This window comes from Poecilia latipinna, unplaced genomic scaffold (genome assembly GCF_001443285.1).
Source record: "Poecilia latipinna isolate Pla-1442-1.1 unplaced genomic scaffold, P_latipinna-1.0 Scaffold358, whole genome shotgun sequence".
Taxonomy (NCBI): Eukaryota; Metazoa; Chordata; class Actinopteri; order Cyprinodontiformes; family Poeciliidae; genus Poecilia; species Poecilia latipinna.
In genome coordinates this window covers 142,473-167,671 of record NW_015112974.1, presented here as the reverse complement: position 1 = coordinate 167,671, position 25,199 = coordinate 142,473, and the positions used below count along the sequence as shown (strand labels likewise).

At 44.4% G+C, this 25,199-nt stretch overlaps 1 protein-coding gene across 1 annotated transcript in view; it reads right to left on the bottom strand.

The window, feature by feature from the left end:
* Nucleotides 1–346: 346 nt before the first annotated feature.
* Nucleotides 347–25,199, bottom strand: part of kcnq3 (potassium voltage-gated channel, KQT-like subfamily, member 3) — a 56,206-nt gene continuing 31,353 nt past the window's right edge. The window contains exons 3-16 of the mRNA XM_015036145.1: nt 13,273–13,363; nt 13,032–13,158; nt 11,675–11,847; nt 11,106–11,279; nt 10,714–10,824; nt 10,314–10,409; nt 10,139–10,233; nt 9,981–10,007; nt 7,889–8,082; nt 7,701–7,809; nt 5,265–5,396; nt 5,085–5,180; nt 4,913–5,000; nt 347–4,606 (exon numbers count right to left, since the gene is read on the bottom strand). Coding sequence (XP_014891631.1) covers nt 3,965–4,606; nt 4,913–5,000; nt 5,085–5,180; nt 5,265–5,396; nt 7,701–7,809; nt 7,889–8,082; nt 9,981–10,007; nt 10,139–10,233; nt 10,314–10,409; nt 10,714–10,824; nt 11,106–11,279; nt 11,675–11,847; nt 13,032–13,158; nt 13,273–13,363 — 2,155 coding nt within the window. The 3' untranslated portion in view covers nt 347–3,964. The remainder of the gene's footprint in view (nt 4,607–4,912; nt 5,001–5,084; nt 5,181–5,264; nt 5,397–7,700; nt 7,810–7,888; nt 8,083–9,980; nt 10,008–10,138; nt 10,234–10,313; nt 10,410–10,713; nt 10,825–11,105; nt 11,280–11,674; nt 11,848–13,031; nt 13,159–13,272; nt 13,364–25,199) is intronic.

The following is a 25,199-nucleotide window of genomic DNA, read 5'->3' as shown; positions in this document are numbered from 1 at the left end:
ACTTGGAAATAAAGTTGGCAGGCAGGCAGTCGATCTGACTGCAAGTCTGTTAGCCCAACTGCTAGCTTGACATATCTTGCTTGTTAGCTTGACAGCTGTGGATTTGCCATTAGCTTGACAGTTGTCTTGCTTATAGCTCAATACTGAGGTCAGTAATTAAACATTAGACTCTGCCCTGCTAATGCCCTGTTAGCATTGCATATTATTTATTAGCACATTTATAAGGCTCTAAATCAACTGTTAGCTCAACACTTAGCACCATGCTAGCTGAGGGCGACCTTGCCTATAGCTTCAGAGTAAACCGAACCATTAGCCTGAATTAAAACTGTTTTGTACTCATTTGTACTCAGAAGTAAAAATCTGAGTCCAAGTTTGAAATGAATGAGAAATCCAAATTCAGTCTGAACTGTGAAGTCAGAGGTTTTGGTGCAACAGGCAAACAGGCAAAAGTTTTCATCCTTCTGTTTATTTTTTATTAAAATCAGTCACATATCCTGCTGAATAAAATATGTTTGTCAGCATATTCTCTATTCGGTAAATGCATAAAATACAACGACATTAGCTTGTATTGCTAGTAGCAGTGAGTCTGGTCCCTGAGCACAACAAGCAAATCATAAAGGTTTTCTGACCAACAAATGGCCCGTGGTGAAGATGGGACTGTTAGCTCAACTATTAGCCTGTTAGCTTTACAGTTAGCTCATTTATTATCTTGAAAATTAGTTTGAGAGTTGGTTTTTCTGTTAGTGTGACAGCAACTATCAGCTACATTCACCACCTTCACACTAACTAATGTCCTTAACAAGTCACTGAGATCACACTGAGTCCTACCTAGTAGGTAAAAAACTGACTACTTATAGCTACTCCACACAACCCCATTAAATTCAAACTATTCCCTATAAGTTATAAAATTCTTGACTGCTGAACGAACTGAGGAAACATCTTCTTACGGCTCATTAAAAAACAGACTAACAAGTTTGAATTCAAGGAGTTCTGCTTTTCCTATTAAATCTACATTTACTTTTTAAAATATACAGAAGATCTGCAGCGCTTCAAAAATATAAAACCGTCTACACAGAGTGAGATTGTTAAATAGAGCTTATAGTAGAGTAATAAAAGCAGAGCGGAGGCTCGGTGTGGTATTATCTGCTTCTACATGCGATACCAGCTGATAAATCAAGTCTTCAAAGTTTTTCAGGTTTTACGTCACAATCTGTGATTCTACAGTAAAGTAGGAAAAGCAGTTCAGGCCTCAAAATGTTTCCAGGTCGTTCACAACATCCAGATTTCAAAATTACAAATAGAACAAGATTTAAATACAATTAAGAAACTTTAAGTATATATAAATGTCTTATTGCAAAGTAGGATAAATAACATTTCCTACACTAGATTTATTAAGGCCTGGTATATATTTAAATTATTTTGAACCATTTTAGAGCAATTCAAACATAACAAAGCTAAATATGCATTTATTTTAGCATATAATAAGTTTAGTGTTTAACTTTTCAAAATATATAAAAAGATTAGCAGCAGATTTAATTACTTTCTTAATAAGTACATTATTTTCATTGATAGCAAAAATAGTAAAGAATTAAGTTTTAAAACATGCACCAGCTAATCGCAGTGAAATTACAACTTTATGGTTCCACTTTAGGCAGCTGTTACAGGAGGATTCATTTCACTTTTTACAATTTAATGACTTGATTATTTATTATAGAAACCTGAAAGCGAAGCATTGCTTTTCCTACGTTGCATTACGTTGTGTTGCTCTGTCATAAAATCCCAGTAAACTTTAGTCAAAATGTTCTAAAATTAATATTTTTGTCTTTAGCAAGAAAAACCTCAGAGTTCAAAACGGCAACATTAACATCGACTAATGTAGAAAACTTTTAAAAACCCTCAGATTTCACTTTTTAAAGCTGTTTACGACTCAGAAATAGGTTTATGGAGCAACACTTTCCTGTAAATCAAGCATAAACTGAGACAAGAATAAATTATTCAGACAATCCAAAATAAATCAGAATTGATTATATTTCTCTGTTTGGGTCATTTTAGGGAAAGTCTTGAATAAATCTCAGCTGAGAAACTTGAAAATGCTACATTGACGTTTATAAAGAGCAGGTTCTGAGTTTTTTATTTCAAATTTATTTTCACATTATGAAGTTTTCTGATCCTTCAAAATGTTGTCAGAAATCTGAGATTTACACACAGCCCCATAATTTAAATGTTAAAACATGTTTTATAAATGTTTTTGTTTACTTCCCAAAGTTTCTTACGAAGCGTTTCACAGCCTCTGAAGCTTCAGGTTTTCCTGGGTTCTGGTCCAGTAGGAACCTGGTGGTTCTTGGAGCTTTTCTACATGTTATAAGTTCATATCCGTCTCCAGCCACTTTACCTTCATGACTTTCTGCTCTGTTCTGCACTGAGAAACTTGTCACACATTTTAACCTAATTAATCTCATTTTTTGTCCATACAAAGGTTTGCATGTTTCTGGTCTGTAAATCTGATGCAGAAGCTGCAACCGCTAACAGCAGCGATGGACGACGAAGCCGCTCCTCTCGGCCCTCTGGGGTCATTTCTGTATAAATGACCTGATTGGATGCTAGAAAAAACTGTTGTTGTGTTCAAGTTGTGCTAAAAGGAGTTAGCATATCAGGGAAGCTATGCTAGCCTAAAATAGCATCTCAATGCTAAACATGTAGCAGCTAATGCTAATGTTAGCGTCCACAGTCCTGGACAGAATAAAATTTTGATCCAATCAGATGGTTTAAGAAACTAAATAACAGATTAAAAACTATAATATCTTAGTTGTTGAGCTCATGTTTCTATTTATTAAATAATTTAGCAGCAAAAATTGGTTTTCAAGAGAATTTGTTGCTTATTCTGTCAATATACGGTTTTAAATTAAACAATTAATTAATTACAGACTCTGTAATTAACTCAGTTAAGCTTTAATCGAGTCCCATCGCTGCCGTCCATGGAGCTGAATTATCACCAGAGTTTGAGCGAATCAGTGAAAACGTACAAACCTGTTATGGTTAAACTTTTACATTTACTGCAACTTTACAAAATAGTTCAATAACATGGTTTCACTTTGTCATTATAACTGTTTTATGGGGATTTTTATTTTTAAGAATACCACACTAAATCTGGGTAAACATGGGAAAAGCAAAGGGGCGTAAATACTTTGTGTCTTTTTACATATTGACCAACATTATGTTGCCTGTGTTTCATGAGATGAGAGACGGTTCATATCCCTGAATTCATGTGCCAGCAAAGCATCAGAATTTAGTGTTTCAAATATTTTCTGACTGTAAGTTAGTAAATCTGAGATGATTCCAGCGAAAACAAAACGACATGAAAGTAAGAAGTTTGGATCAAACATGGAGACAGACGGTTGGTGAGGAACAAGAACAGACAGGAGACTTTTGGTTCCAGTGTCGCCCCCTAATGGTCACCCCAGGAATGGTGCAGCATCATGCAAACCATGCAGAAACAAGGATGTCTTCATATAAAAAATAAGTGTTACAAAATGGCATAGCAGGTATATGTTCCATTCAATCTCTGTTCTTTTTCCTGATAAATCCTGAAATTTGCAGTGTCTACACTAAAAGTCACATGCGTCACATGCAGTGCGGTTGGCTTTGCAGCAGTAAAGCTTTTGGTGTATATATTACGTATAATGTTCTTTTTTAGCTAAATTTTCGTGAAGAGTGCGCTGTACAGAGTTTTTCTTTACAAACGGTCTGCTTTCCCTTTTTTTGTTTTGCCGTTGGGGCGGACTCGTTGCCGGACTCCGTCTGGACCGCGGTGGTCTCTGCAGGTCGACGGCGGGTCGTTCAGAACGCGCAGCAACGAGGCGGATTAGATCCACCTTCGGCCCAAAGGTGTGGCTTTGACCCAGCGTTCTGGGTTTTACAGGCATGGGTTGGTTTTAAGGTCTCAGAGCCGAGGCGACGTCGTGTTTCAGGGCGGCGTGTTCCACTCTGCGTCCCCGAACCCCTCGCCGGTGGAGGAGAGGGGCAGGGCGCCCCCGCTGGGCGTGAAGGGGTCCGTGTCCGTGTCCGTCTCGCCCTCGGCCAAGTAGCTCGGCCTGGTTCTCGTCCAGCTGGCCTCCCCGGCCGCCACCGCCGCCCCCATCGACAGGTCCAACCCCGCCTCGCCCTCCCGCTCCCCGGAGATGCTGAACCCGCTGGGCGAGCGCTCCAGCTCCTCGTGGTTCACCGACAGGAGCGAGAGCGGCGAGTCGCCCCCCCGGCCCCCTGTGGTCCTGCCCCGCCCTGCCGACAGGTCCTGCAGGGAGCTGATGGGCAACACGGTCGGCCGCTCCGTATACGTGGGGATGGCGCCGCCTGCCAACCTGACGCCCTGCCTGCCGCCTCGCCCTCTGCTGCAGGTCGAATTGGCTTTGCTGACAGGCACCTGGTATGACATCTGAGGGAACACCTCGGAGTAGTTGAGGAAAACCCGGCGGATCTCACCGTTCGCCGTCTGGTCGCAGGCCTCCACGGTCATCCGGGCGTCGCCGGCCGAATCCACCTGCAGGTGCTCGGTGTGCTGGATGTGCATGTCCACCAGGAAGTCCAGCTTCTTCTCCATGTCCTCCACCTGAGACAGAGACACATCCGTCCATGAGCTCAGGAAAGTGACCCGGAACACCGAAGCTCAGAACCATGAAGGACACGGTCAGCCGCTTCTCCAGGTTCTGAACAGAAACACGTTTAATTCCTGATTCCACAGAGAAGAAATTCATGGATTTAAAGGTTTTCATAAACTTGAACTATGAATAAATTTAATTAATCAACCAATAAAAACACAACAAAATAATAGCAGCACAACAAAAACACACCAGAGTCCACAGATGGGAAGTGGGGGCATCAGACCATTATATAGTTCTTTAATTTGAACTCTCACCTGCCTCTCCACCCTGACAAATCTACCCATCATGCTTTGGTCTTCAGTGTCTGGCATGGACGTGGCTTTGGCTAAGTAGGACTCATGCCTGAAACAAAGAGAAACACGAACGTGAAGATGGTGCCGCCATTACATGCTTGGACATTAGAGATGCAGAATGGTGTCGCAGTACCTGGGTGACTGGCTGGATGGGTAGTTAAAGGGTGTTTTCTGGGGCTTCTTGCTTTTCGGGGTGAGGGGAGGTCCAGGGGCAAGAATCATGTCGATCCTTTAGAGAAGGGACACATTGAGCACGGCACAGATGAGGCATTTAGCTAGATTTACCCTCCACATCTGTGTGGTGTCTGCTCACCTTGTCTGGAGGTATTTAATTCTGCAGAGCATGTCCAGATGTCCGGCAGAGTACTGCTCAATCACATCTTTGACATCGTAAGGCCTCAGAGTTTCCTTAAACCTCTTCTTGTTCAAGAGAAATTGCATGATCCTGTGAAAGAAAGTCCAAGATCAGGATTTCAACGAGGAGCGTAGCTGCATCTGTTGAAGCTTTGCAACTTCCTGGAGTTGAATCAACTACACTGTCCAACCGAGGCAGAAGAGTCTTAAAAACCTCAGGACATCCGTCCATTGTGGGGACTGGTTTCTATCTCCAACGGTCATTGGGCACAAAGGGCTGTACACCCTGGACAGGTCAGTGATCCATCACAGGGTAATGCTAAGGGCAACTCAGTGGCCAACAAACCTAACGCTGATGTTTTACATTGCTGAGCTGCAGGATGCAGGTTCAATGTCTGCCCTGGGTTGGCAGCTTGGGGGGATGGGCCAAACCCACCAGGAGAAGATGTCAAAGAGGCATCAAACGACTAAAAACTACCAAACTTCTGGGTCTCAGAGAGAGGTCATGCCAGATGCTAGAATGTCTTTTTCTTTGGTCAAGTACATATCTCACCACCTAGTCAAAGACTGTAAGGCAGACGGAGCAGCAAATTAAACCCCTGTTGACTTTGATTGGACTGGAGGGAGCAGTAATAAAACAAGCACTCTGGATCAGTCCTGTTCTTGTATTGGTGGCATTATCCTTTCAGTCTAAACTCAGTGCCCTCAGGTGGATAATGTTCATCTTAAGGACTGCCTGGTCTCAGAGTTCAGATGAATCTGTCGGAGCTCCAACGTAGCCACTCTCTGTGCACAACCTCCAGTTTGGTTTAGTCTGGTGTTTCAGTCCTCAGGGGCCACTGCCCTGCATACTTTAGATGCGTCTCTGTGCAGGAACACCCGATTCCAATGAGTGCATGACCTCTGCATGAAGATCTACTGTTAATCATCCACCTATTGGAGTCAGGTGAGTGGCAGAAGGGCCACACCTAAAATATGCAGGGCAGCGTTCCCTGAGGACTGGGACTGAGAAACACGGGCTTAGATCCAAGTCCGGCCTGGCAAAATGCCTTTCACTGAACAGTCACCTGACAGGAGCTCCTTTCTCTAGCCGCTCATTTCAGGCGAACCGTACCCCGCCTCCTTTGCTTTAACACTTTTCCTACTTGAGTTCAACCCCGTCATCCATCAGGTCTTTGACATGCTCGTCTTTGAGACCTGTTGCCACCCACTGAGCTGTTATCTTCAGCTCTTCCCAGAGTCCTCGGCTGCTGCAGGAGCTCCGGTGTTTGGCAGAAAGTCTTGGGGGTCCTGAAACCAAAACTCTTCATGTCCGAGTTCCCCTTTCAGGGAGCCATTCAGCCGCAGCATAATGGGGAGGGAGGAAGAAGTGCTTTCACAGGGTTAATCACTCATCTCACAGGTCTTCACACTAGATTGAGTTCCTGCATTATGTCAGCTGTGTGGCCTATAGATGCTCCCGGAGGCTGTTAACATGGTTTACATCACTGATGTCGACACATCCAGCTTTGTAATGCTGAAAGATGTGTCACACTGAGCACACATGATGAACCTGAAGACCAATTACATGTGGAGCTGAGAGCAGTTTGCACTAAAACACATGAAGGCCTTTAACTTGGTCACCAAAAAGGTTTTGATAAAAATAAGCATTTTAACTGGTAACACAGTGGAACTGATATAATACTGCCTGATTATTGCAACGTGCCAAGACAGGACAGAGCGAAGAGACTGCCATCTATGGAAAATGTTGGCCTAAAACAAAGTTTCATTTCAGATCAGTAAGATAAGCATCGAGGGTTTCAGAGCTTCTGCAGGCCAGTGGCAGGAGGGAAACCTGACATGCAGGGCAGAGCATGTTGACCATCACCTCTATGAAACACAAATCCGCTGTTCATTCGATCAGGTTAAAACAGTCGGTGTTTTCTACAGACTCTGGTTGTTAAACACTTTTATGATCCGGCTTCGGGTCTTTCTGTACATGTTGTCCCTGGACATGATGGTTTCTCTCTGGATATTTCCCCTGAGAGACCAAAGACATTCCTCCGTACCACTCCATTCCTGGAGACCCTTCGGTTGTAGGCCTGTGGGAAAATGGGCGGAGCTACAACACAGTCCTTTGGTTGGGACAGGAAACGGTTTTCTTCATGTTTGTTATTGCTCTGGTATGACGCAGCGTTAGGTGTTTGGGTTTAACCCAACCCGCCCAATGAGAGTCCAACTGGTGGTGGAAACATTCTCCACTGGACATAAAGTATCGTACCAAACCAGTCCGTACCGCTCAGTGGAGACGAGGCAAAGACCTTTTCAGGTTTTCTCTCTAGACTTTGGATGATGTTTTAACAGATTCAAGCTCAAAGTTCAGGATCACTGGAAAGTGAGAAGGATTACTCCGGACCTGACTGCCCTGATGACCAGTTTCAGTGTCGGGATCATCTCCTCCAGAAGGATCTCTGGCGGGAAGCCCCGGTCCTCCAAGACTGGGTCTGCTGCAAGGCCTCCAGTATCTGGAAGACAAACAGGATGCAGTCACCAGCAGCAAACTGAGCGCTGGCGGAGTCGTCCTCCTGCGGGTGGCGCTCTGACCTTCAGAGCTCTGCCGCAGCGTGTAGGCCTTCATCCGGAAGGCGGTCCGGAAGCGTTCGCGGTTACTGAAGCCGGCAGGTTTGGGCTCCTTGGAGGGGCTCTCCTCGATGGACTCGGCGTTAACCTTCCTGACCATCCCCAATGACGGCCTGGCGTTGGAGTTGCGGACCCGTTCCAGCAAACTCACTTTCTGACTGAGGTGGAGAGGAAAGGAGCAGAGCGTCAAACCGTTAACATCGTGTGTTATGCTGACAATAATAAGCTGCTTTCTGCAGTGCAGAAACAGGAGAAACAGGTGTTGACCACAAACATACAGGCAGGACTGGCACTAAAATAATATATTCAAACATTTGTAGTAAATATTAAAGAATCGTGTAGGATTTCACCAGCTGAGGCAAAAGCTGCCAAAATATTTTCTTGTAATGTATTAACTACAACTAATTAAATCTGAAATGGACAAAAATATGAAACTTTTCCATGACATCCGACCAATCGATCAAATTTATTTATAACACTTCTCAGCAGCAAGAAAGTGTTTTACATCATAAAACACAAACAGTCACAGCTGAGAAGTCAAACATTACATTTCGTTTCCATCACCAGTGCACATCATACATGTTGGTCCATGTTCCATTTATTATGGTTTTATATGAACCTGCACTACGTCGGGATTCCTGCGTCTCAAACTGAAACATCTTTACATCCTCAGGTTCTGCATGTCAGAGCTGCACGAAGAACCCAAGGAGATTGGTCTTGTGACAATATCTGGCAGCACAAAGTCGCAGCTTTCTGGGTAAAATAAGACTCCTGTGTCCCTGAGAAGAGGCAGGGCAGTAACCGGAGCCGGCAGCGGCCCAAACGAGGCCTCTGAAACGTGGAGCGCTCTCAGCGACTTTGCTCCCACAGCGGACACAATATGAGCCTCTATGTGGCCTCAGGGCAGAAAAGGGCCGGCAGATTACAGCGCTGAGAGGCTGCAGAAAGGCAGCGCTTTAAAGGAAGAGGGAATCTTCTTTCTGAATGCTCCTCGGCGAATAAAGAGAGGAAAATGGGATGTGATTATCCCCAGATCTCTCTAAACGAGGCGACACAACAAGCCCAGATAGTCCAAGGCCCAAAGTTTTCAGCTCAGAGCTGTGGTGCTTATTTCCAACAACAAGATTAAACTTCATAGAGATAAAAGAGATCACAATAAACCGGAATGGAGAAGATCTGAAAGGATCTGCTGGCAGGAAGCAGCAAAACTCATTTTCTGTTCACATTGCAGGGAAAAGATCCCAGATTAGCACCAAACTGTTGAGAAAAGCAAAAACTCACAAAGAGCACAAAGCGCTGCCGTGGTTTCTGGATGGAGTCCAAAGCAACCAGATGAAGTCCGACCCAGATCCGTCTCTTTGTTCAGGATCATGTCTTTATAGTTCCTGTGTTCATGCAGGATTTTCCCAGCAGTGTGATAGAAAATGAAAAACATCTGATTGTTTAACGAGGAGCTGAGAGAATAAATGAAGAAATGAGACGCAGACGGAGGAACGAGATGGGTTTGGCTAACACCAAAACTCACTGATCCATTTATTGGTAATCAACCGATAATAAATACTAATTATCACGCAGGAGCAACTCAGACGAGTTCAGAACGAGAAGAAATAAGATTCAACAGTAACTCTGAACGTGTCAGAGACCAAAAGTGATTAAAAGCATTTTTTATTTTCTAATATTTTCAGAGTGATTTTGACATTTTGATGGGCTGCAGAAACTCATTACTGTCTCTGAGCTGATGAAGGGAAACCATCTTTAATTAATGAACCTGAACCGTCACTCATCATTCAGGCAGGACTAATGGGCGGACGCACTAATAAGTTCTCAAGAAATCCTCAGCTTGATGTTAAAGTCAGAATGAGCGGCCGTTCAGGATCGGCTTCTTCCCAGAGTCATTTATCCGAGTCATGGATTAATATAGGAAGCTATTTAAAGCCTGGCTGGGTGGGATATTTTAGGAAATGTTCATTATTTTCTCTCTTCAGTTGGTGGCCTAATTAAAGTCTTTACTGTAGGCACAGCTCTGTAATTTGCAGCGTCTCTGCAGGAGACCCACCTGACCATGGCCTCCAAGGTGTCCTTCCTGTCAGACAGAGAGGACAGAAAGTCAGGAAATAAACAGAAACCTGTGAGATTCAGACTGGCATTTATCTGGAAAACCTGAAAGTATTTTAAACCTGCAGCTTTAAGGGCTGGACAGCCGGAGCCTCGTACCTGAAGCAGGGAAGAGAGATGATGGTTTCATAAAATCTCCAGGTGGCAATAAGATCCTCCCTGATGGGGTTGGTGGAGTAATACCGCCAGGCCGACTGGGTTCAACACAGAACAGCTTCAGGATTCTGATGTCACACACAGAACCAGACGGACACGTTTGGGTCTGATCTCTGACCTGGATGAGTCCGGCCGCCGGGTGGCGCCGCTTCTCAAAGTGCTTCTGTCTGTGCTGCTCCTGGACCTTCAGAGCCAAACCAGAACCCAGAATCCCCTGCAGCCGGAACCAGAGCCACAGTTCAGGCTGCTGCTTCATAAGAGCATTGATAAAAATAACAGAACGGCTGATCTCATCGGTCCGAACGAGCTTTAAGATCTAATTACTGCTGCATCAGTTTTGTATTGGATTAGTTTCAGTCAATAACAGATTCATTAGCCTTGTTTTTCGCTCAGCTTTTGTTTTTATTAACTGTTGGTGTAGTTTGCTGTAAGTCCTCTCACACTGACCAGCCGTTAGTCTAACCTGCATATCTGCAGCCGAGCATCGCAGCAGCTAATGGTCATGACTCTACACTCACAGCAGGCAGAGCGAAGAAGGAAACTCCGATCAGAGCGAAGGTGCCGGCCAACAGCCTCCCAGCCCAGGTCTTCGGGGTTTTGTCTCCGTATCCGATGGTGGTCAGCGTGATCTGCAGGAGAGAAACATCAGAAACCAGAAAGGTCACAGAGCAGATCCGCAGCCGTCAGGATCGGGAAGGACGACGGATTTAATGAGGAGAAAATCAAAGCTTTATGAACCCGAGGCGTTCGTTACTGCAGAACTTCACACAGATTATTTCTACTGTGGAGAGAAACTCCGTTCAGATCATATCACAGCCGTTCCCATTTACATGTTTATAGGGGGAATCCAGATTCCTTACATGAAATGAAACCAACATCTGTGCAGTTATTTCAGCAGCGGTGAACGTACCAGCCCCCACCACAGCGCGTCGGCGTACGTGTCGAAGTCCTGCTGCTGGCTCTGCGCCGTGGGGTTCTCCTGGTCAGACACGTTGACCGAGCCGTCGTCTTTCTCCACCAGGTAGACCAGGAAGGACGCCAGGATCAGAGACAGGAAGCCGATGTACCAGGCCGTGATCAGCTCCTGTAGAAACACCAGCAGAGCCGTAAAACCTCTGGAGCTGCACCCAGGCTGCTCAGACATCACGATGGAGACGTCCTCCTTCTGCTGACGGTTTTAACCTGAGACAACTGATTAAATCCTCTCTATGCGTCTTTAGGATCCATAATGAAGCACAGAGGCAGACAGCAGAGATTAGCATGTGGATCAATAACTCAATGGCAGGATTAACTCTGAAAACATGACGTTGTTTGTGTCTTTACTTCACTTTAGGACTTTTTATTCACAGTTTTAGTGGATAAGATGGATCTAACCAATGAAAAATGGTAAATAGATTTTAAATTGTGTCTTTCTGTAATCCCTGGAAGCTACTTTATCGTTTTTCTGTTTCCAGACGTGTTTTCTCTGGTCGGTCGTACCTTACTGTGAGCGTAGATGGCCGAGCCCAGCAGCTTCCACGTGCCGCCTCTCCGGTCCATGCGCAGCATGCGCAGGATCTGCAGGAAGCGCAGGCTGCGCAGCGACGTGGCCAACACGTTGCCCTGGTTACGCACCGCCACCACCGGCACCGAGGCGATCAGCACGAAGATGTCTGCAGCAGAAGGACCAGAGTTTCTGAGAGCTAATGAGTTTGACCCCAACACGTCTTTGTTGGGGAAAAAGAGACAATTTTTCAAGAGATGTTAATCTCTGAAAGGACCTGACATAAAAAACTGATTTAGTTTGATTAATTCACTCTTCTGTTCACAGCTCCTCTTGAGAAAAGAGCCGCTGAAGTCTGCAGAGCTTCTCATTTAAGTCTCAGATAAATCCTAACACAGCTGACAGAAGTGTTAAAATGATGAAGGTTACAGGATGATGGATCCTGCTGCCAACTGTCAGAAAGGAAAGCTGCTCTCTGAATGGAGGAGAGAAACATCGGCTCTCACCGCCTCGTTTACCTGGAAGGTATCCAGATGACACTCTGGGGGATAAAATCAACCTCACAGGTTTGCTTTTATATTGGTTTTTAGTTTAGCTTTCTTAAACTCTCTGGTGAATTTCAGAGCCAATAAAGTAGTTTAAAACATTCGTCCTGGAAATGTTCTTCAGGTGACAGAAGATCGACTTTGTAGTCGTCTTTATGTGTCTCTGAAGGCTCAGCTCTGAGGTTGATATTTTCCATCCTGATTTTTGAGAGTTTAATGTTACTATTAAACTAAAAAGGAGTGAAAAAGCTATTATTAGTATTTTTATCTTATTTTCCCTAATAAACGGAAAGAAAAATGATCAAATTTAATTTAAACTCTTTTTTTCTGTGCAATTTGATCTTTAAAAATCGATGGATCCCAGAGGAAGTCCTGGTCCTTATCGTCTCCTGGTTTCTGCTCAGAGCTGCCAGCTCGCTGAGGACGGACAAATCAGGCGTCTTCAGCTCTTCAGTGGGAGTTTTAAAGGCTGAAGCAAGCAGCTCTAAATCTGGACAAGCTGAGGATGTTTGATGCCTCCAGCAGCTTCAGGCATCCTGACTGCCACAGAGAGTGAAGGACAGCCTCTTCCAGGGAGGATTTCTGGCCAATTACTGGAAATTTATTCTGAAAAGCTGCTGGTTTGTTCAGGGCAGCTGACAAAGCTCCTGTCAGCCTGACTCACTCTGCCTGCACGGTGCATTTACGAATGTTTTCACCCTTTTCTCTGAAATAATCATCATTGTGTTTCTTTCAGCTTTATAAATGACTTCCTGAGCCTTTAATTTTATCTGTAAGCATTAACATATTTATGATTCTCCCTGCTTACCCAGAATGCACAGCGGTTTGCGGGCGAACTTCAGCCTCCCCCTCCATCCTTTGTAGCGACAGCAGCAACCAGCCGCCCAGATCCTCAGTGCAAACTCTGCTCCGAATATGAAGATGGCAAACGTTTCCTGCAGAGGAAACAGGCTCACACATCACTCTGTGTGTGTGTGTGTGTGTGTGTGTGTGTGTGTGTGTGTGTGTGTGTGTGTGTGTTTTCTGTGGAGAGACGGAGTCGTTCTCACCAGTATGACCAGCCAGTGTGCAGAATCCTTCTCATGTTCCCTGAATGTGGTCAGTATGGCCAGAATCAAACATCCCAGAACGATCAGAAACCTGCAGAGAAAAGAAAAAACTGATCAGACAACAAAACGGTTCCAAAAATTACAAATTATCTGGAGGATAAATCAGCAGAAAACCAGCAAGAATTCAGCCAAACAGCGAGTTCGTTGCTGCTGCCACTAGAGGGCACCGTTTCCTCTTAAGACGACAACCAGCTTCGGTTTTTAGACTCTGCACGTTGCTGCCCCCTGGCGTCAGCTGTAAAAACAGCAATAAATAAAACCGACCAGTTCTTCAAACTGAGACCCGAGCAGGACGATCCATTTAAGGCACCAAACATCCATCAGAGAGACGATGACAACCAGCACGACCCGACTGCAGGTTTTCCAGTTTAACCAGCAAAGATCAGCCTGAACTGAATTTATTTAACGGTTTAATGAGAGGAACAAGCAGCAAAAACAACTAAATGAATAAAAACATGCAGTGAAAAACAAGCAAAGCCTTCCTGGGGATTAATGATGAAACCAATAACAGTTTTATGATTCGGGTCAAATAACAGAATATTTTACCAAATTAATAAACTTCTCATTTATCCCACAGGGAAGTTAAATATGGGCACATGGTGATGCTGAGGGAAGGAGGGATCTCCTGTAGCAGTCAGTCTCGCAACAAATCTTAAAAGGCCTCTGACTGAAGATTGTTGCTGAGTGAAATGCTAAAAGGTTAATCATAACAACTGTCCAAAAGTAAATAAGAGCAAAAATCTTTCCAGCTTCCCAGAATCCAAAACCAGAGGGAACAATTTCCCAAACAGCCAGTGAACGATGACGGGAACATTCCCTAAACTGAACGGATGTGTTTGATCCAGATCCAAAATATTAAAATGATTAACAAAATCCTCCCGGGGTTGTTTACATCTCAAGCTGCTGCCGCTGTGAGCTGGACCAACCCAAACTGTAACGCCGAGGCTCCTTCATTACCTTCCTGTTGGACAAATAAACGCAGCGCAGGGTCCCATCTGTGCTGTGATTTCAACCTGGGCCGTCCTGCAGAGAGCCAGCCGCCAGGACAGAAACCTCCTTCCCATCTTTTCCCTCCGCCACGCTCAGTAAGGAGCGGAGGCGGAGGACGGACACTCAGAGGGAAACACTTCCTGTCCGTCTCTGACACAACAGACGAGGAACGAATGTTTTTCATCCCAGCAAGACAAAAAGTCCAAGAGTCTCAGTTCACGGCCTCAACAAAGATCAGCACGATTTCTGAATCTGTCAGCAAATAAAGCAAAGAGACACTTAAAACTTGAAAGACAAATGATAAATTAAACTACACTACAATCAAATTGGTTCAGATAAGTTAAAATCAGCTAAATGAAGATGAACAAAGCAAAGAAACAAAATAAGCTGAGATGATGTAAAGTAATGCAAAAAGTAGGTTAAAACAAAATCTCCAAATTAGCCAACATATAATAAACGTAAACTAAACAGAGATCATACAAAAAAGGCTAAACTTAAACTCAGCTGTTACTCTAAAATGAAATAATGTACAATATTACAACATCTAATTTTGTCTATTTATGATCACAGATCTGGTTTCGTCCCTCAATTGATCAACAAATCCTCAAAATGTTCAGCTACTGGACCGAAAACAAGAATTAGCCACAGCTTTCTGTGCTCTAAGTGTTCGGCCCATCCTCTATAACTCACTTTACATTCGTTAGCGCCGCGGAGGCCCGGTTCTGATGGGGCTCCCCGGCCCAGATGGGTCCCTGGAGGATCCCTAACAAACAATTTATGGCTGAGATTCAATACAGTGAGTGCAGACTCTGCATGTCTGACGGATAAATCCCTCAGATATATGCAAATAGCGGAGAGAACGGAGCAGAGCAGCGGCAGCGGCTGCAGACAGAAGTTAAAGAGTGTGACATTTATTAGAGCCACTGGGGGGTTTTTATATCTGACATGCTGGAAAAACAACCAAACTTCTGCTTCATCAGCAAATCTGGCTGCTAAACTGACACAGTTAAAAAACCCAACAAGCCCAGAGCCTTCACACAACATTTACTGCTTTTAACAGCCCAAAGATTTATGATGTGGATGTTTTGTCAAAACATTTAGAAATGGTTATCCTTTAATTGCGTTTCTCTGGATACTTTTCCAGAGAAAACGCCTCCTAGTGGTCAGTTTGTCTCTGTGGGTTTTGATGAGTTATTGCTCTGCCTCCCGTTGGTCAGAGGTTGGACTTCAGGTTAGATTTGCAGCTGTTTGAAGCGAAGCCAGCAGAAACCGCCGTTCAGATTCACACTCTGGTCAGAGAGCTGCTGACCCTGCAGGACAGTTTCACTCAGCGGCTGGACGAACCGCGAGTCAGGAAATAATGCAGCTCAGCAGCTTCACTGACGCGCAATTATGAGAAAAATGCTGCCGAGTCACAAACCAGGAGATCCTCAGACACTTAAAGAAACCCATGGAAGATCACATCCAACGTAAAATCTGTTCTACTCTGAATTATTCAGTATTTGTAAAGCAACGTTTCTGATGATATGTCGGGTGATTTACATCCAATCCTTCATTTCGGAGAGATTTCCTCCACATTCAGGCTGTTCCACACTAAAGCTGAGGTGGAAACAAAACTGATCCAGAAACGTCACACTGCCTGCTTGTCTCTGTGGAACGTGAGACAAATTATCTGTTCCAGAAAAAAACGTGGAAATTTCTGAGTTTGAAAAATCAAGAATTGGCTAGAAAAAACTTTTTGCAATAAACTTCAGAAATCTGAGGAAAAAACATGGAGATGTTCTGAGTTTGAAAAGTGGAAGGTTTTCCACTTCTTTTTCCATTAGAGTTTTTTTCTTGCAAATTTGCAACTTTTCAAAGATTCCAGGTTTTTTTCTAATCTTTGTCTTTTTTTCTACAAAATTTCTGACTTTAATCTCAAAACTTGAGTTTTATTTTTTGTGGCACATTTTTGACTTTTCAAACCAGAAATGTTTTTGGTTTTTCTAGAAATTTCCTGAGATTCTTTTGGTGGAAAATTAGTTTTTTTCTAACTGTCGAACTATCCCATCTTTAGTATCGTTATTTTCTAAACGTATCCAGATGTTTGGTGTCTAAACATCTGGACTTTCTGCTGATGTGGAGAAAGCAGCTCCTCAAACATGAAAAGGTCTTTTTTAAATCCAAACACTGAACAGTTTCACAACCCAGAGCTTTCAGAAGAGCCTCTGCAGATCCGTCAGCCGTTTAAAATAACCAACACTTCCCCTGGTTTCCTCTGCAGGAGAAGCCAGCCCACAGACTGACCTCTGACCCCAGCCTCCATTTACTGGTCTTACATGTGGAGTTGTCTCAAAGTGATTTAAGACGGGCAGGACCGTCACTGACACTTTTGAATTATTACTTCAGAGAAATGGATGCGGATTTGACCAGCAGACTCCAGAACAGAGTTTCACCTCCGTTACTGAGGACGTTCAGCCTGATCAGTCACTCCTAAAGGGCGTCTGTCGCTCATCAATCAACGGCGTTCCTCCGACCCGCAGCTCATCCATCAATCAGCCGAGTTCGTCTGCCCAACTCTGAAGTTATTAACAGAACCGAAGACGTTTTGATGAAAAATCACTGGGTCTCACATGAGGGAGAGGATCTGAGTCTGTCTGTGTTTACAGGAGGGATGAAATCAGACGGGTTGACCTGGTTTCTAAGCAGCAACTTATTGTTGCCTGCAGGGAGAGAGAGAGCAACACCGACCAGCTGCCTGAGAGCGATAGTGGAAAATTAGAATAAATGTGAAGCATTAATGATGCAAGAAGGAGGTCAGGAAGGAAAATCAGAGCCGAAATTCTGCTTCCAACGTCGCAAAGCGTGAAGAGAGCTACAGGTGGGATGGGTGCCTGTTAGCTTAACTATTAGCAAAAACACCACAGTTGTGGATAATTATAATGTGTGATGCTGCTGAGTGAGGCTACGAGTTTCATATGAATTATTAATCACCCATCAGACGTTCTAGGGTTCAGGGTTCCCATGTCGTCCGCCCCTTCTTTTCACAGCTCAGAGGACTACATGCAGTCCTCTGCTTCAGATGCTTCAGCTCGTGTCGCTTTGCAGGTTTTCAGCTGTTTTTGTGCCATAATCGCACATTTAGATGAGACTCTATGTACAGTTTGTACCTTCAACAGTTCCCAGCTGCGTTATTCAGCACCAAGCTCTCGTCCGGGCCGAGTTTCCGATGGGCTGGCCTGCCAAAGGCTGGGATTTGTCACCTGAGTGCCCTCGAGGCCGAGGCAGCCATTACTGGCTTGGCAGGAGGAGGTGTCAGCAATCAGTGTCAGGCGTCCAGCAGAGCTGTTCATTAGCACGAGGACTGCTCTCGCCTCACTGACTCTGACGTCTGTCGCCTTGTCCCTCCGTCTGGGCTGATGGAAAGGGGTTTGCTTTGTCACATTCAGCAGCTCATTTAGTCTGCAGCAGCAGCATTCAGGCTCTCCAAAGACTAAAAGGTCAACATGGAGAAGTGGGACTCCTGGACGCAGTGATGTGATTCGACTCTGGACGACTTAATGCGTCTTTAATAATTAGCAATTGAGAAATAATTTCCACCGAAAGCCTCTATTTTATAGGATAACTGGCTGCAGAAACTGTGAGAAGCAGAAAATCCTCTTAACTGCACGTTTTACAATAAAGACATGAAATCTTTTCACTTTTTACGAGATATAAAGGATGCACATATGCTAATTGTTAAAGGCTCTTACAGGGTATCGCCAGGCTTACTGAGGGCTTTATGTTTGGGACACGGGTTACCTACGTACGTTCTGAGGTACAGACACAGGATGGGAACCCGGGAGGAAGACAGGCGATGAAGTGAAGGGGCGTCTGATCAGCCAGTGTCTCTGTTACTCATCGTATCATTTAAACACACAAACAGCTGCTAAATACATAAAATGCAGAGTAGAAACAATTTATCCACCATTACTTCCTCTAGTGTAGCTCCATATGCATCCCACATAGAGCACTGGACCGCTTTATGCTGCAGGGAACCTGCAGGGAGCGGCTGGATTAAGACGTAATTAGTTAAATGGTAACTCTGCTTCCTTTCTAATCTCACTGACTACTTTGGTGGTTGCTAACCTACCAAACCGCGCTCAGTGTTCACACACTCTTGAACCAAATTGAAGATTGGAAAACCATTTGGGGCATCCTGCAAGCTTTAGTTCTGTCCCTGGTTTAACACACCTGGAACCAATGATGCTGAGGAGGTTGTTTCTACCACCAGGGGGAGAAAACATGCAGGATGCCGGCCCTCCAGGTCCGATTCTGGGAACCACTGAGTTACGGAGTAAATCACCAAAGGGATTGAGAGACACCAGAGATATTTATGGGCACATTTGGAGGGTAAAGTAACATGGGACCCTTAAATAATGTATATGGATAATTATAGGGTAACAGTAGTTATTGGCTGTACTCAGAATGCTCATAGAGTAATTACTAACGAGATTTAAAGGGACACTTACGTATTACAGATTACTGACAGGTTTTTGCAGATTTATTTCTTTGTAATATGCAGGTTAACCCAAAGTCGATAAGTCAATGAAATACTTAGGATGATAAGAATCGACTTACAGGGTCTGCAGGGGGCAATTATCAGGAACCAGAGGAGTTTTATTACCCTGAACTTATGAGGTGAACTTAAAAGGAGCTTCTGGTTTCACTTACTGGGTACCGCAGAAATATCTGAGCTCCAACAGTTGATCCCAAATGGAAATTACATTTTGTTGTAACTCATTATCGAACTTTCTACACAGAGTTTATGGTGTAACTATTGAGTATCATTGGGTTTCTTATGCTATACCTTTGGAGCATCACTAGGTAATTATGGGTCCCAAGAAGGTCCCTATGGGGCCCTTTCAGGATGCTAATAGTTTAGTCAGTGGGTCCCTTACAGGATGTCCTGTGAATAGTTTAGCTTTGGGTTTTAACAGGCAGAGTATTTATGGGTAAAGGGCTAAATAAAAGGTTTGTGCAATTAAACTCCCAGGTTTGTTACTAAAACAATGCAAACCTTTTCCTATTCATGAAAACTAAAAGGTTAGGTTGACTGTTGTCTGAATTTACCTGCAGAGAGAAGAACCTGCAGAAAAACATCCAGACACGTAAACTGGACCCAAACCCAGAGCTGAACGTCTCGGGTTGGTGACGAACAGAAACAACCAGATCCAGGATCCTCCCAGTGCAGCGGATGATTATCTGCTTTCCACTCAGAATTGATCGTTTTGGTCCTCAGTCATAAATCAATCCCGTCTTATTGTTGCAGTAAACAAACTGGTTTTACTGTTTAAACCAACAGCAGCAATCAAACACATGGAGGCTCTGAAAGGTGATTATCTTCAATATTCAAGGCATTTTAATGAAAACATGATGCTGATTAAAACTTTACAGGCTTTAATTATTAGTATTATTATTATTAAGGTTTGCTAACAGCGCCACCTGCTGTCTGTTGGTCTAGACGTGAAAGTGACTCTAATTCAAGCAAATAAATATAAAAAAAAAAACCTGATAAATAAAGATCGTATTTTAATGTATGTTTTGTGTGTTTAGGTTTGATAAAACTGAAAACCTCTCAGGTGAAGGAAGTCGTCCTGGTTCTCTGAAATCTCTCAGATGTTCCCGGTCAAAGGTCATGGTTCTCAGCTTCCTGTTTCCTCTCTGAGCTCAACGAGCTGCAGCATCACTCCATCCTCTCTGCTCCTGCACACAAGATGCTTTCTGCATCTCCATGGCAACAGCTGCTCACTGGAGCATCCCTCCCGCTCCCCATCACCATGGCGACACCTGCTCGTCTCCCTCCCTGCTGCCAGGGAACACCGGCTTTAGAGTCTCCATGGCGACGAGCGCGTGGCAGACGAGTCGCACAGCGAGCGGCGCGACGTGATTGGACGCCTTTCAGAGCGAGTAAACAGAAAATCCTCAGACAGAATCAACAAAAGGCCGTCTGATCAGATGATGTCATCCTCACTTCAAGGAGACTTTATGAAGAAATGCAGATATAAAAGTATAAAAGGAAACGCTTAGAGAACGCCACAAAACTAAAACCTGATGATAAAAAGCTTCAAGCTATAAACATCCACAACTTCATCACCTCCAACAGGTTACAGCAGAGATGAACTGAAAACAACCAGTTTTCATTTCAGAAACAGAAAATGTCTCAGCTTCTCCCTCCTTCACAACAAACATCCGCCTTCGATTTCCAAAACATCAAACAAAGCCGGACTCTTCAACCGCAACAAGGAAAACATTTTCCTGAGCTGCTGGAAAACGGATCAGGTCAGGCAGGAGAGAGGCGACACTGGGAACCAGCAGTAATACTGAGAACCAGTACTGGGAACCAGCAGTAATACTGGGAACCAGAAGCAGGACTGGGAACCAGCAGTAATACTGGGAACCAGTACTGGGAACCAGCACTAACACTGGAAACCAGCAGCAGGACTGATGGAGAATAAACTGAAAACTCAAACTAGCTGTTAGTGGATGTTACTTGTGCGCCAGATTTACAGGCGTACCAGAAACACGCAAACACAAAAGGTTCCGGCTCAGAACTTCTGGCCTGGTTTTCAGATCTCAGGATAGTTTGTTTCTTTGGGCACTTTGAGAACGGTTCTAAACCAGGATCTTCCATAAGTCCTGGACCCATCAGCTTCCTTCCCTACATGAACAAACATGCAGCAGCTGCTAAATAAGCAGCTTGTTGCTTCTGACGCTGGAGAAGCACGTCAAGGTTCATCCAGGGTCTTTGTAAGAACGAGTCACTAAGTTCCCCTAAAATGTTTTTCTGAAAGGTCGGCTGGCCGATGTTGACCTCTAGCTGACCTGTGTGAGACCTTCATCCGTGTCTCTGCTAGCTTACAGAACGGAGACGCTGTGGTGAAAATTCAAACGTGTTCTGCATCATTCATGATCCTTCAGCCGAACCCTGAACTCCACCAGCGTCTGTTTGGATCCTGTTCTTTAAAACGATGCTTGAACCTGCCTTAGATTGGATTAGATTAGACGTGTGGTCCATTAACGACGCAGCGCCCAGAACCGTTATCTCGGATCAGACGCGTCAGAGAGCTTCGCCTCCTAATGCAGGAGTCTTGTTCTCCGCAGGGAGCGCCGGCGGTGACGTCAGCAGACGGAGCTGCAGCGCCGAGGCTCCACCAAATTAAAGCCTGTTTCTCTGCTCAGGGATCCAGGATGGAAAACTCCAGTTCTACTGGATGTTCTGGTTCTGCTGGACGTCTGGGGGTTTACTGGGCTTCACAATGAGAGACAGAAACATGACGACTGCTGTGACACCTCCTCAGATGAATGTCTCAGGTTTGGATTCATGATTTATAAAGTAGAGCAGTTTATCGGCAGCATAAATCCTGGGATTAGTTTTGATGCTTTTTATGCTTTTCTTCTCATTCTGCCGCCTGGAAACATAAATCCAGACAGATCCAACAAACGAATCCCATCCAACACGAACAAAGGCTGCAGAGAAACAAAATGGATCCATTTTTGTGAATGTTTGTTGCTTTATTTGTAGTTTTTTCCACAAATGTTGTTCCATATTTCAAAGCTTGAACGGTTCCTGTTGATTTCTGACCATCATCAGGTCTTCTAACCACAGGACCATAAACCTGCTCATACATGCAAAGCCACGACTGACCTTGAATATGTTATGAATTAGAAATGAATAATGAGGCTCTGAAGGTCACGTTGCCTCATCTTCATGATGCTCAGATGTTTTTTCGCCCCGGGGTACGAGGGGTCACTTATTTACAGGCTGGTGCAGCATGTGGACGGATCTTTAAGCGTCAACATGTCTGAATCAAAGGAGGAAGTTTAACCGCAGTCGGCTGTTTGAGTTTAAACACCTAAAAAGTTTGATATTTAATGGCGTAAATGAGTCGGTCCCAGCAGAGCGAGGAGTTTTCCTCTGATCCTCCTCTGATTAATTAGCCTGAAGTCGCAGCTGCGTCCCTGCTCACCGACAGACGGCTTCATGTTTCTGTGGGTTTCATCTCCAGTTCCTCCTCTGTGAGGAACAGCAGAGCTCACGAAAGACGAGATTCATTATCTACTTTGGTTCTGCATTACAGCTCCACCCGAATCCGGAGAGCTGTTTCTGAATCTGAGGTGTAAAAAAGTCTGGGTTAGGGTCTGGTCACTTTTTATTCATCAATAAATGTACAAACGTTTTTTTTTTATAAATGCCATAAACAACGTTCATGTGTTTCCTGAATTTTAATGCTGGTTGATTAAATTTGCTCAGATGCAGACAGATCTGAGATCTCAGAGTGCCGCGTCTCATCTGCAGTAGCTTCTTGGAGTCAGTCGACACGAGTCTGTCAGCTCGGGGTGTCAGTGATGTGACGAGGACAGAGCGGGACTGTGAGGACATGGAGACGTCCAACAGGTCCAACAGATGAGCTCCGTCTGCAGGAATCAGGTCACTGGATGTTTCCTCTGACAAGCAGGATTTCACTGCAGATTAATACAACCAAGAAATAATAAACCACTGAACCTCACAGCCTCTACAGACCACAGGCAGCAGGTGAAAGGTCATGAAAGGTCAGTTAGTAAAACACTGAACCAGTCAGGCTGTTTGAAGGGCAACGCTGCTTCTCTCTAAAAACAAGATGGCTGCCGGACCTGCTTTACAAAACAAGAACAATAATTTAATTTGTTTAGCCATAATGGACAGCAAACCAAACACCACATCAGTACAAACAACTCCAAAGCATGGTGGAGGAGGGATCATGATGTGGGACTGGGTGGAAGCATTTTGTCCTCTAACTGGGAAGAACTTATTACACTGTCATTAAACCTTTCATGTGGAGTTATGGTGATCATTGGCCGTGTTTTTATTTGCATTTTGAAGAACCACATTAGAAAAGGTTGAAACAGAAAAATAAAAACAATTTCCTCGATTTAACAAAAAAGATTTTACTCTGCCTTGAGTTGAGATTTGACTTTTCGGAAAAAGTTGGTGTTAAAAGGGAAACACCCAATGAGCGAACGCTCCCCCTGCTGGTGGGTCTGTGACGTAGCAAACGCTCCCCCTGCTGGTGGGTCTGTGACGTAGCGAACGCTCCCCCTGCTGGTGGGTCTGTGACGTAGCGAACGCCCCCCCTGCTGGTGGGTCTTTGCCTCAGCACAGGTCCAACCTCCGGCTCACAGGGGAAAACTGTTTTTCTAAGACTTGGTCCATGCCAGGTTTCCACCTCTACTTCCTGTTTACTGCAGCCATGCGTAGCATCAACATCTGATGACATCACGTTTTTCATATCCTGACCGATTCGCTCCAAACCCAGTAGATGGAAACACGAATAATTTCAGATATTTACTTAAAATCTGCATGGCAGTCGGATGGAAACATGGTTGCTATGGCAACGTAAACAACCCGAGGCGATGATGTCACATTGAAATCAGAGGAATTTCCTCTTAGAGCCACCATTCCTCCATCACTGGGATCACTGGTCTGTTTCTCTCCTCAGCTTGTTAACTTGCTGCATCACCCATAAATCCTCCCTGACGATGATTGTTGTCCAACATGTAATCAGGCCGTTTTGTTATTTTTTCCCTCCATCTTTCCCTCAGAGCGACGCACTGCTGCGTTTGGCATTTTAGTTTCCATGGCGACTGGAAACCTTTTGGCCCTTTCCTCCCATCATGCAGTCATTTTGGCTCTGCTCAGCATGCAGCGAGTGAAAACGGTAATCAGAGGAGAGGAAGCAGACGCTCAGCAGCTTCTGCGTTTTATTCTAATGAATTCTCCTGAAACTCCGCCTGATGCTGCGTCAGAGTTCCCAGTTTTATTTTTCTGCTACTTTGTAAATATGGAGGTCAAAGACTCTGCTACGTTTCTTACTCTGCTCTCCTGCAGGATTGTTTTCCTTCGATTACCAGCAGGAATCCAGATGTAAAGTGATTCTTTCAGATGAAATCTGAAACCCAGAGGATGAAACTCCTCGACCCAACGCCGCTTCTGAAAACGACTGAAGGCGATGCTGAGAGAAGATTATGTAATATTAGATTTCAGAAACAAGTATTGTATTTACATCCCTTTACTATCTGTAATCACATCGTTCAAACCCAACAGAACCGAACTTCAAGTGATTTAAAAGCCTTAAAAAGCAACAACTCTACATTGACTAAAATTATGTTTTTACTTCAGTTCTTTTGTCAGATAAACGTAATCAGTCATTTCTTCGGGTTATTGTCTCAATCTTTGACAGATATACTCATTTGAAGCTATTAGATTAAGGTCACTAAAGTTCATGTTTCCACGTTTCATTCATATTTGGTCGGCTGCTGAATTTTAGTTTACATGTAAAAATTAGAGTTAGGACTTTAATGCATTCATTTCCATTAGTAAATTACATGGATTTTATATGTGTTGCATTTTTCCATAAATCTGATGCACAGCTAGTGATGGACAATGAAGCCGCTTCTCTCGGCCCAATGAGGGTTAATTTCTGATTTAAACCGATCTGAAGGAAAACTCTACCGTTGTACTCGCGTTGTACTAAAAGGAGTTAGCCTATCAGCTAAAATAGCATTTCTGTAGCAGCTAACATGTAGCAGCTAATGCTAATGTCAGTATCCACATTTCTGAGCACATTTTAGCGTTCTCCATCGGTTCCTCCATCGGTTCCTGGATCCCAGAGCTGCTCTGAGCTGCTGCTGCTGTTCTGAGCTTGTTTCCAGGGTCCAGATGGTCCTGCAGGAGCAGAACCGTCTCAGCAGCGCCGTGTTTCTGTCCTGGTCAGGCTGAAGCTCCACTGGGACGCGGCGTCGCATCCGGAGCCTTTAAACCTGTCAGGGACTGAGTCATTGGACTATTTAAGCTGCAGCTGTCCTGCAGGTCTCCTGCT